This window comes from Salmo salar, chromosome ssa16, assembly GCF_905237065.1.
Source record: "Salmo salar chromosome ssa16, Ssal_v3.1, whole genome shotgun sequence".
NCBI lineage: Eukaryota > Metazoa > Chordata > Actinopteri > Salmoniformes > Salmonidae > Salmo > Salmo salar.
In genome coordinates, this window is record NC_059457.1 from 50,457,941 (window position 1) to 50,470,742 (window position 12,802).

Consider the following 12,802-nt stretch of genomic DNA (forward strand, 5'->3'; position numbering starts at 1 on the left):
CCCACCTGCAGAACCACTCCTTTATTGGGGGTGTCTTGCTAATTGCCTATAATTTCCACCTGTTGTCTATTCCATTTGCACAACAGCATGTGAAATTTATTGTCAATCAGTGTTGCTTCCTAAGTGGACAGTTTGATTTCACAGAAGTGTGAAAGACTTGGAGTTACATTGTGTTGTTTAAGTGTTCCCTTTATTTTTTTGAGCAGTGTATATCCCCTGTTGCTATCAAAGTAATTCCAAAGGGAAGGTTTAACAGCGCAAATTAAATGTATCCATACTTTATAAGTCATGCATCATCAATTATACTATTTAGGCCTATATAGCATTTGCAAAGTCATCAACAGCTATTATTTCAATTCAACCATGGTAAAAAAAAATATAGAAACTGGGTGGTTCGAGCCCTGAATGCTGATTGATTGACAGCCGTGGTATATCAGACCATATACCACGGTTATGACAAAATATTTATTTTTACTGCTTTAATTACATTGGCAACCAGTTTATAGTAGCAATAAGGCACCTCAGGGGTTTGTGATATATGGCCAATATACCATGGCCAATATACCACGGCTTAGAGCTGTATCCGGGCACACGTTGCGTTCTGTGTAAGAATAGCCCTCGGGCTGTATTGCTTAAATAGACAATACATATAGGCCTAGGGTTTCAAGCTTTGGTTCATTTCAAATTGACTCTTCAAGGTAATTATTAATATGTTGGATTCATGTCTCCATCTCAACCAAAAATTGAAGTTAAAGAATATGGACTAAATTTAAATCAAAGTTTATTTAATGTGCGTTTAAAGTTTGATTTGATTTAATTTAGTCCTATTCTTTAAGTTAGATTGTTGGTTGCGATGAAGACGTTAATATGTTGTCTCCATGTCTATTTATTTAAAGTGCATTTAAAGTTTATTAGATTACATTTAGTCATATTCTTTAAGTTAGATTTTTGTTTGAGATGGAGACGTGAATCCAACATATCAATAATTCATTTTGTAGACAAACTGAGTATTGAATTGGGTTTGACTGTCAATGCAAGTAAATATCAACATTTGAAAGAGATCTTCTGCTTGTAGAGTTCCATCTGTGCCACTGGCTTAATCTGGCTTTAATTCCAGTTTGTCTACAAATAAATTATTGATATGATGGATTCACGTGTCCATCTCAACCAAAAATCTAACTTAAAGAATAGGACTAAATTAAATCAAACTTTAAATGCACTTTAAATAACGTTTGATTTGATTTAGTCCCCATTCTATACAATTGATTCTTGGTTGAGATGGAGATATGAATTGAACATATCAATTATTAATTTGTAGACAAACTGGAATTAAAGCCAGACTAAGTCAATGGAACAAAAGATAAAACTACTTCAAATGTTAATATTTGGTTGCGTTGACAACCAAACACAATTAAATTACAATTTTGCAATACAGTAAATAGCCTATTAACTTGTCGACAACTTAACCAAAAATGTAAATTAAAGACAAGGATTAAGCCAGAGGCTCAGATGAAACTTACCAAGCATTAGATATCCTTTAAATGTTGATATTTGGTTGTGTTGTAAACCAAACACAATTCAATAATACTTTTGTATCACGGTAAACAGCCTGAAGTTAAGGCTATCTTACAAACTAACATAACAGTATTTATTCAACCTTAAAATGAGTAACACATCCATGGCCACATTTTAAGGTTACCCTACTATAACTATAAATGTCTTCTGATGCAATGATAGAAAGCGTGCATGTTCAAGGTTGCATTCAAAGGTGGCAGGTCTGAGGAAATCGGGTGGATGCGTCATCTAGCTCGGACATCAGCTCTACCACCAGTATCACAGCATCGTCATTAGCTGCACCAGCTAAACTATATAGTTTTACATTTGATAGAAATTTAAATACAGAAATATCTCATTTACATAAGTATTCACACCTCTGAGTCAATTAAGTGATATGCCCGAGAAGCCAGTGTTTGGAGGATATCTTGGCACAGGTGTTGTTAGGCCCAAGAAGACAAACACCGGCTTCAAGGGCATTATCACTTTTATACAACAGGTTACCAACATATTCAAATAATGATTGACATATGTTCATTAAAAACGTTATTTTGATTAATTTATTCATACTATTTCTTCCTTCCACAAGATATAGTCCTGATACAAATCTTGGGTTGCTAGAGACGCGCGACCCAGTCGTTCAGTCTTTTTGTTCTGTATCTATGGACGCGACCCAGTCATTCAGTCTTTTTGTTCTGTATCTATGGACGCGACCCAGTCATTCAGGCTTTTCGTTCTGTATCTATGGACGCGACCCAGTCATTCAGTCTTTTTTTTCTGTATCTATGGACATGACCCAGTCTATGGACATGACCCAGTCATTTGTTCTAAAATGTTCCATTGGCATACTGGCTGGCAACGTTCTTATCCCTTGCTCGCTAGCTAGCCAACTATGGCTAACTTACAGTTATGTCAAAAAGTTCAGCCAGAATAACAGCAAAGTAGCTGCATTTGCATTTGTTTAAGCTGTTTTCTAGTGACATTTATTTGGATACAGTACATAACAATAAGCTGGTGAGGCGAGATTTCGCCTGGCATAGAAAATGTGCTCGCTCGTCAGAACACTGTTGTTCAGAGGAGCTAGCCAACAACACAGCTACAGTAACACAATCACTTCAAACTGAAGCTGGAAAGACTGCAAATGAGCTGTGTTTTATTTTACATTTTTTAAATAGATTTTTTTTTGTATCCATAAAAGTTATGCCATCTGAATTATGATTTAGACTGGCTGAGAAACGCTGCCTGCCTTTCTGTCTCGTCCCGACTCATGACATGTTCATTACTATGGGACAGCTGGAGATCGAATTTGAATATTGAAACAATGTTGCAAATGTCGGAGAGAGACAGTAAGGTTTGTACAAATCTCCGCTGTTGAAAACTAAATGTTAGTCTAAAAGAAATATTAGATAATATCTAGATTATTTTTATAGTGGAGATCAAGTTCATAATTTGCTTGGCTGGGCTGATGAGACAGTAGAATGCGCAGTCAGATGGAACAAAGTAAATAGGCATTATTATGTCATAGATTTAGCTGGTGGCAATTTGTGGAATAGACACCGGCTGGAATGCGGTTTTAACCAATCAGCATTCAGGACTAGACCCACCCGTTGTATAATACTTTGTAGAAGCACCTTTGGCAGTAATTACAGCTGCACTTTAGTTTCTAGGCCAAACTGTTCGGCCGCTACAGACATTTCTGTGAGAAGACCGATTTTCTGACAAACACAGCTGTAGCTCGGCCACTTTCCAACACAGATGCGGAAGTCCGACAGAGGCATATGCGGTGGATTAAGACGCATCTGTAATCATAGAAAGCGTGCATGTTCGACATAGCATTCAAAGATCGCAGGTCTGTGGAGATCTTCCCAATTGCTATAATAATCTGCGCAGAATCTCAAACAGCATTGATCTCTTGCACCATGCTCTTTTAATGTAATCTCAACAACAATCCAGGTCATTTGGTTGTGCTATTAGATAAAGCACATTGATAACACATTGAAGTTGTTGTATAAATATAAAATATCTGACATTGTATTCCCATTTGAACTTTGATGTGCTTTTAAATGGTTCAAAGTGCTGTGATAATACATTTATATGACAACTAAACCAGAAATCAGACATTGTTTTTCCATTGGAATTTGGCTGTGCTTTTAGATGGTTGAAAGCATAGTGAAAACACATTGGGAATTCAACAAACTTCTGGCTGTCTTTTAGAGTGGGTTGAGTAAAGGCTGAAATCTCATTGATCAACGTCTCAACCAAATATTAACAAAAATGTCCAAGTTGAAATGGCACGGTGTGCCCAGTGGGATGGCATTGGAGCTGAGAGCTGGTTATTCCTGTGCCCTAAGCACATGGTGTTGCCAGTGGGGTGATATTGTGTGGTGGTATTCAGCATTGTTTAGTAGAGACCAAAGAAATGTAGAGGCTGACAGCAGCATCTGGCTTAGATTTAGACTGGGTGACGTATCGCTGTGCTCATCAGTCACACATAAAAATGGATAAATGAAGTCCCTTCCTACACCAGAGTTTGTATTGAAGAATGCACTTCCTTGTCAGATTCCATGCCAAAGACCACCAGGTCATGGTGTGTGTGTGAATGTACGTGACTATGTGAACGTATGGGTGTATCACTGTGGTTAAGTGTATGCATGCGTGTGTACTAACTTTCTCCTGTTGCTATGCAGCTGCTTCACCTGACATTAATCACCCACAGTATTCATCACCAAAGATAACCAAAAGGACAACTGTCATCGGCTCTGTTGAGGTATCTGGCCTCCGCTGGTTGGTTGGCTGACTGCCCTATCTCCATCTGCTTTATGAATCCTATGACCCTCTGTTCTGTCCTCATGTTCAACTATGGTTGACTTTTATACCAGTGACGCATGGATGGGCCAAAGAAGAGGTGTTACTATGTAGTTTTACGTATACACTTCCTATGAAAGATGAGGAGAGATGGTCCCTGATGATATAGACATGAATTCATCAATACGTTAGCCATACGCATGTACACCGGTATACTCTTCCTTTTTAAACAGTGTTACAAATTCAAGTAATCAAGTTTCAAAGTCAACCCAAAGCTAGGAAAAGTGTTAAAGACAGTGTTATTGTGAAATGATGGCGAGGAAGAATACATGTCATGTTGCATGTTAGATCACTATGTATGTGTATAATGTCTCTTCTTCTTCTTCTTTTGAAGGATAACCGATGAAACAATGTAATATCTGGCTGTGTGGGGTTTGATGTATGCCATGATGACACAGGTGTAGTGTCTGAGCATGTGCAATGCAGATGTAAAATGTATACAGTCGGTGGAAGTTGGAATGTATTTTCTCCCAGGGGAAATAAAACCTGAAAGGTTCAACTAAAAGTGAGCTCTGTTTTATGGTTTGTTTGTATTACCCTTTGATTCAAACACCGCACTGATCTATTATTTTTTACTTGAAGTTTGACTAAATTTGACTTTTAAATTTGTGTTTTTGGGCAAAGGTACTTCCTAAGAATAATATATTTTTTTTTTAAATAGTATAAACTGTTATTGATACTGTAGTTGCTCTAGGAAGCACACAAGAACATTTGAACTTGAGAATGAGTTATAACATTTTTATTACTAATTGTAACAACACACATGAAATATGCCTTATATTTTCAGGTCTCCATAAAGTGATATATCAATACACATCAGACATAAAGTCTACCACACAACATTATGCTGATGTTCTGGTCAAGTCATGATTACATGTCATTTGTTTTTATACATTTATGATTCAAAACGTATTTATTTCTGAACTTTTCACACATATTTGACAATTCAAATAACTCTTATTTACATTCTGTTTCTAAAACAACACTGAATCATAATATAAAAGTTGTATTTGATGAAGAAAATCCTGCATTATCAATACTTGAAATGAAAAGCCTTTGAGAACAAAACATGTGAGCACATGATAGCTAACATACAAAGAATATGAAGACTTCCTTTTTCAGGCAAACAAGATAGAATAATGGAAAAATACTCTGCAATTAAACAGGAAGTTTCAAACGTATTTTTCCAACTTTCTTCACCATTCATCTTGAAATCATGTTGTTTTTCCCATTTCAAATCAAATCATAAATCACATTTTATTGGTCACATACACATGGTTTGCAGATGTTATTGCGAATGTAGCGAAATGCTTGTATTCTAAGGTCTGCACAACTAATTTCCTGGTTGTGAGTCAGAGTAGCCTTTGTATTCGAAATATGTTGACTCAAGTTGCTTCACCGTAGGAAACTTATGGGTTGTATTTCCTATAAGAGGATGTTGTAATGCTTGGTATGGCCGTAGAACAACTTTAGGGAATTCTAGCATATCAGTATCAATTTTAGAGATCTTTCCAAGGGTCATTACTGAAAAAAAGGTACACTTGACCTCTGTTCTTTCTCAGATGTCAAGAAGATCACTCTACTGACTTCTAAGTTACCGATTGCTGGATGAGTCTGTACAGGGCACTCATCCATTTGGATGAAATTAATGACAACACTGGTGGGGATACTGTGTAATGGGGGTGCTGTTCTCAAAATGAGGCATTATACTGAACTCTTTCATCACTCTGGGTATTTGAAATGACGATGTAAATACATATTGTATAAGTATGCACCTTGATGTCTTGGCCAAATACCCAATTTAACACTCCAGCCTCCTTTGTTAAGAAGGCTAAATCAATCAGCTCACTATTGCATAACTAATGTATGGGGAGTGCTTTGATTCAAAATGTCAAAATGGCCGCCATGGTGGTTTCTCAACCATGGTGGTGGAATATGAAACGCCACACTAATGGTGCCGCCCAAGGGTCAACTCTTTGATCATTTTTCTTATCCTGGTCCCTCTGTATCTGGAACAAACAAGCTCTTAACTCACTTCCTGGTTTCAGAGATGGATGGGCGATAACTTCCTCTATTGTCTGTATAAATATACAGTATTTCACATGCATGTGCCCGTGGACAACAGCGATTGGGTTTTGTACACATTAATGACATAACGGGGATATTTCCCTCTAGTATGGTGAGCCCTGAGCAGTATCCAAGAACACAATCAACACAATGCCCACTGCAAAGATTACGTAACCCACTTATGCAATGTCATTCAAAACTTAACGTATTCGGGAGGAACTTGTTTCATACCAAAGTAATAGAAATACATAGAAAATAGTTTGGGGAAGAATGGCTGAGTAGGCCTGCGTTAACCATCTAATACGGCCATTGAGAGGACAATTGTAAAATAGAAATGTTTGAAAGACATGAAAACAGTAATAACTGACTGACACCTCTACATTCTGTCATCCTTCACATCTCCAATGGCACCCCACACATCAAACAAGAAGACATCTGGGAAGGCAAAGTCCCCCAGCACTGAGTCCATAGCCTCAGCAAAGTCATCTGGGTTCATCTTGTCTTTGCCGGCCTCCACAATGGTGGTCGCTGCAAGAGAGTGTTCCCACATGAATGTTAAATAGTAATTCATCTCTTTTTGGTTTCACACAGTTATTAGATATAGGCCTAGTCTTGTGTTGCTTCACTTTCAAGTCTTATTCACTCATCTATTTAAATTAGTCTATTTCTGAACGAACATGAGAAAGCCTGAAATCAAGGTTCGATATATAGGCCTAACTATGTTGATTGATCTTACACAGTGCTTTTCCTTGGATTTGTTGATGTTTCATGGCATGTTATTATGTCAGTTGCCAATAGCATTCTGTCTACGTCGCTCGCTAGCCACTATCTTCCGTACAACTGTACTGGAAGTCAAATAGAAAAAAATCTGTTTATATTTAATGACACATTATTCAACTGAGTGTTTCATACAAGCCTGGCACATGTTTACTGGTTTATGATTAGAGGCAACCTCTTCTCTTTTCCAGACTTAAGAGTCCTCCAATTCCCTCTGATATGTCTTACTGCCAAGAAGAAGAAAGGCTCCTAGGGAAAAGTATCAAAACACCAAAAAGCACTGCAACATCTATATAGATTAGGATCTAAAGGTAATAGGTATTTTTTACTTGGCGCTCATGGAAAACAGCTAACTCATGTCTCTGGTATGCAACCTTTAAGATGTTGGGTTGCTCTGTATAGTGTCTGACTCTCCAACAGATGTCTTTTGGTATGAAGGATTTTTTTATCAGCAACCTAAGATCGAGTGATAACCTGCTCTTCAATGTCCCCAGGACCAAGCGGGGGATCTAGCTTTCTACTTGACCAACCCTCCGCCTCAGGAACGCACTCCCGGACCGCCTGAAGGCACCACAGACTCTAGGCTCCTTTAAAAATGTGTTCTTCGTGTCAGTGTCCCTGTCTAGTTTGCCAAGTCAGCTGTGTTCTTTGTACCAGTGTCCCTGCCTGTCTGGTTGTAGAGTCAGCTGTGTTCTTTGTGCCAGTGTTCCCGTCTGGTTGTAGAGTCAGCTGTGTTCTTTGTACCAGTGTCCCTGCCTGTCTAGTTGTAGAGTCAGCTGTGTTCTTTGTACCAGTGTCCCTGCCTGTCTAGTTGTAGAGTCAGCTGTGTTCTTTGTGCCAGTGTTCCCGTCTGGTTGTAGAGTCAGCTGTGTTCTTTGTACCAGTGTCCCTGCCTGTCTGGTTGTAGAGTCAGCTGTGTTCTTTGTGCCAGTGTTCCCGTCTGGTTGTAGAGTCAGCTGTGTTCTTTGTACCAGTGTCCCTGCCTGTCTAGTTGTAGAGTCAGCTGTGTTCTTTGTGTCAGTGTCCCTGTCTGGTTGTAGAGTCAGCTGTGTTCTTTGTGTCAGTGTCCCTGTCTAGTTGTAGAGTCAGCTGTGTTCTTTGTGTCAGTGTCCCTGTCTAGTTGTAGAGTCAGCTGTGTTCCTTGTGTCAGTGTCCCTGTCTAGTTGTAGAGTCAGCTGTGTTCTTTGTGTCAGTGTCCCTGTCTAGTTGTAGAGTCAGCTGTGTTCTTTGTGTCAGTGTCCCTGTCTGGTTGTAGAGTCAGCTGTGTTCTTTGTGTCAGTGTCCCTGTCTGGTTGTAGAGTCAGCTGTGTAATTTGTCTCAGTGTCCCTGTCTAGTTGTAGAGTCAGCTGTGTTCTTTGTGTCAGTGTCCCTGTCTAGTTGTAGAGTCAGCTGTGTTCTTTGTGTCAGTGTCCCTGTCTAGTTGTAGAGTCCGCTGTGTTATTTGTGTCAGTGTCCCTGTCTAGTTGTAGAGTCAGCTGTGCTCTTTGTGTCAGTGTCCCTGTCTAGTTGTAGAGTCAGCTGTGTTCTTTGTGTCGGTGTCCCTGTCTAGTTGTAGAGTCAGCTGTGTTCTTTGTGTCAGTGTCCCTGTCTGGTTGTAGAGTCAGCTGTGTTCTTTGTGTCAGTGTCCCTGTCTGGTTGTAGAGTCAGCTGTGTAATTTGTCTCAGTGTCCCTGTCTAGTTGTAGAGTCAGCTGTGTAATTTGTCTCAGTGTCCCTGTCTAGTTGTAGAGTCAGCTGTGTAATTTGTCTCAGTGTCCCTGTCTAGTTGTAGAGTCAGCTGTGTAATTTGTCTCAGTGTCCCTGTCTAGTTGTGTCCTCTGTCTACTCTTGTTTTTATTTATTTTAAAGCACTTTGAGATATTTTTTCATTGAAAAGTGCGTTGTAAATTCAATGTATGATTGTTATTGCTGCTGTTACAGTATTTATGACAATATCTTGTGGGAGCAGTAAATAGTGAGCGGAGATTGTCCCTTTAGTTGCTTAGCGGCTCACATTTTTCTCCAGCATCTGTGCTGGAGAAAGTTGGATGTGCCTAAAACCGTCTCCTTTCAACTGTGGTGAGTTTTTCCCATTGCAGTTGTAGACTTCATCGTACAGCTGTAGCATCTTAATTTTATTTATATTGTCACATCAAAAACAGGATTTGAACATTTAAAGTAGGCTACATGAAAAGTGCAATATTGTTCATATAATCGTGTGCTAGTGTGGGTTTTCAGTGAATTTCTCTAAATGACAAAGCTCCTCTGCATGTCCTGCATTGCAGGAAAATTCTTAGCAAAATTAAAGAGTGATCAAATTAAGATCCTACATATGTATAGTTCACAAATAGAATCGAAAACCCAAATCTGACCCTAGATCTTTGCTTTGGCCATTTTGACCAACTTTAACCCTAACCCGAATCCCGAGGTCAATGGCTTATAAGGTTATAGCTAATTCTGTTTTCTTAAGAAGGTGAGCAGCCATCTTACCCAACTGGAGGTCTCAGATGAGCAGCCATTATACCTAACTGGAGGTCTCAGATGAGCAGCCATCTTACCTAACTGGCGGTCTCAGATGAGCAGCCATCTTACCTAAGTCGAGGTCTCGAATACCCATGTAGCTCTCCAGTAGATCATCCACTTTCTTGGTGGCTCTCTCCTCAAACTCATTCGGCTGGTGGGGAGAAGGCACGTGTGTTTAGGTAACTGCATTTTAAGGGTACTGCAGTACATCATGCTACAGTTACAAGATTATTACTGGCACATCGACACTAGACAGTCATTACACTCGCATGCCAGGCCTCTGCCTGTAAAAAAGTCAAAGGTATGTCGCCCACCAGTACATACGTGTTCGGTATGTATGTACTGTCATAAGTGTACTACAGACCAGTGGCGGTTGGTGCCGTTTAAGATGAGGGAGGATGATAAAAAAAAAAAAATATGAACATGGACTTTTTTCTATTACAGCATATTGGATGACTGTCATTCATATTCCATTCACCCAGTTCAATGTAACATCAATAACTTCATATCATGACCGCTAACCACTACACACAGCCTTCATAATTTGTCAGTCATAGTTAACATAGCTACTAGAACTAACGTGTTAGTAAACCCATTACAATTGTGCAGCACAGTGTACAGTCAGCAGCAAGCAGTTTAGCAGTTACACTGGTGGGCCCCAGTGGCAACAAATTAAATCTCTCTCTTGCTTCACCTTCAATTTTGAATAAATTAATTTGTTCAAAACTGTTAAACTATTGTCTTTCTCTTTGAGTCAACTACTCAACACATTTTATGCACTGCAGTGCTAGCAAGCTGTAGCTTGTGCTTTCAGTACTAGATTCATTCTCTGATCCTTTGATCGGGTGGACAACATATCAGTTCATGCTGCAAGAGCTCTGATAGGTTGGAGGACGTCCTCTGGAAGTTGTCATAATTACTGTGTAAGTCTATGGAAGGGGATGAGAGCCATGAGCCTCCTAGGTTTTATATTGAAGTCAATGTACCCAGAGGAGGATGGAAGCTAGCTGTCCTCCGGCTACACCATGGTGCTACCCTACAGAGTGCTGCTGAGGCTACTGTTTTGCAATATTGCATTGCAAAACAGTGGGCATATTGGAAGACACCATGTCAGTAGGGATGGGATATTGTAAATGTATTATATTGTTATATTGTATTATGAGAAACGGATTGCAAAGGTGCAATGAATATAATGCATGATGTTTAGCTGAGTGGAAAATGTAGGCTTTGATGATGGTAATTGCTTAATTAATTAGTGTTTGGTATGTTCTGATGGGAGGGGCTTCCCCTAGAAAAGGAGCCTCTCAGTTCAAAGGGGGGGCCATTTTGGATTGAGCTGTTGGTGGGGCAGCATTGTTTTCAGCTGTCCCCATAATGAATACTTTTGATGGCAGTACTGTTGTTTTTCTTCCGGATTCACTATGTAAATAAACACCCAGAAGCACAGAAGTACTTTTGCGGCTCCCCCATCTTTTTATTTTATAGAGGCTAGGTTTTTAGTTTAGCCTTCTGGCATACTCTACTCGACAGTGTTTTAATACATTTTTTGGTGACGTGAATATATTTAGTATAGTTTTATTTTCAAAGGATAACTTAAATATTTTACTATTTAAAATTTTATGAAATACACTTATAAAGATGGTCCTCCCCTTCCTCCTCTGAGGAGCCCCCACTGCTACAGACCCATGGCTGGTAAATGAAACGTCTCGATATACGATCATAACAGGTTGGGATGTATTTAGTATTTTGTGTTGAATAGATACATTTTCCGTACCCCTATTATATATTGTGTATAGTCTGTGAATAGTATGTGGTGTCAGTGATTTCACCATATACTGTACAGAAAACGTATTAGGCTTTTTTATATCTAGCAATACTCTAACTCTGGACAAGCCTTGGTTTTTAGGTTCATCAGCCTCCACTGACCCTGACAGCTTGTTGGCTGTGTTCTGTAAATTAGAGTTACAATCTAGAACATTAACTGATAGTGGGGTCAACAAAAGGATTGGGGGGTGTCACCCCACTACATGCTCACACGGGGGGGGGCACACAAACACACACATCCACACCCGCGCACACAAGTAGGGCTCCCGAGTGGTGCAGCGGTCTAAGACACTGCATCTCAGTGCTAAAGGTGTCCCTACAGACACCCTGGTTTGAATCCAGGCTGTATCACAACCGGCTATGATTAGGAGTCCCATAGGACGGTGTACAATTGGCCCAGCGTTGTCCGGGTTCGGCCGGTGTAGGCTGTCATTGTAAATAAGAATTTGTTCTTAACTGACTTGCCTAGTTAAATAAATATGTGTGTGCCAAAACTGTTGTGATAAGAATTCGACAGAGTTAGACCACCACCAGGGTGTGTGTGTGTGTGTGTGTGTGTGTGTGTGTGTGTGTGTGTGTGTGTGTGTGTGTGTGTGTGTGTGTGTTGTTGGAGTTGACATTGTGTGCATGTGTGTTTGTGAATGTCTGGGTGCGTAAGCTGCTCTGGGGTGGCCAGTCGGTCACAGAGAAGGTCATTGGCCAGTGGAACGTGTGAATTGAAACTCACCACTTCCTGGACTGTAGCTGACCCCTTGGAGCGCAGACGCAGGGTCTCCTTCCCATTCACCATCTTACCCTCACTCGACTTGGGTGCCCTGGTCCTCATGCCGATCATATCTGACACATGCACAAACGCACACACGCACAAGTACACACACATACAGTTGAAGTCGGAAGTTTACATACACATTAGCCAAATACATTTAAACTCCGTTTTTCACAATTCCTGACATTTAATCCTAGTAAAAATTCCCTGTCTTAGGTCAGTTAGGATCAACAGTTTATTTTAAGAATGTGAAATGTAGTAGAGAGAATGATTTATTTCAGCTTTTATTTCTTTCATCACATTCCCAGTGGGTCAGAAGTTTACATAAATTCAATTAGTATTTGGTAGCATTGCCTTCAAATTGTTTAACTTGGGTCAAACATTTCTGATAGCCTTCCACAAGCTTCCCATAATAAGTGGGGTGAATTTTGGTCCATTCCTCCAGAC

The 12,802-nt window shown here is 39.8% G+C and overlaps 1 protein-coding gene across 2 annotated transcripts in view; it reads right to left on the minus strand.

Moving 5' to 3' along the window:
- Positions 1-5,143: 5,143 nt before the first annotated feature.
- Positions 5,144-12,802, minus strand: part of gipc3 (GIPC PDZ domain containing family, member 3) — a 36,266-nt gene continuing 28,607 nt past the window's right edge. For both annotated transcript variants that reach the window (XM_014149793.2, XM_014149792.2), the window contains exons 4-6: positions 12,317-12,426; positions 9,835-9,916; positions 5,144-7,014 (exon numbers count right to left, since the gene is read on the minus strand). In XM_014149793.2, coding sequence (XP_014005268.1) covers positions 6,863-7,014; positions 9,835-9,916; positions 12,317-12,426 — 344 coding nt within the window. In that variant the 3' untranslated portion in view covers positions 5,144-6,862. The remainder of the gene's footprint in view (positions 7,015-9,834; positions 9,917-12,316; positions 12,427-12,802) is intronic.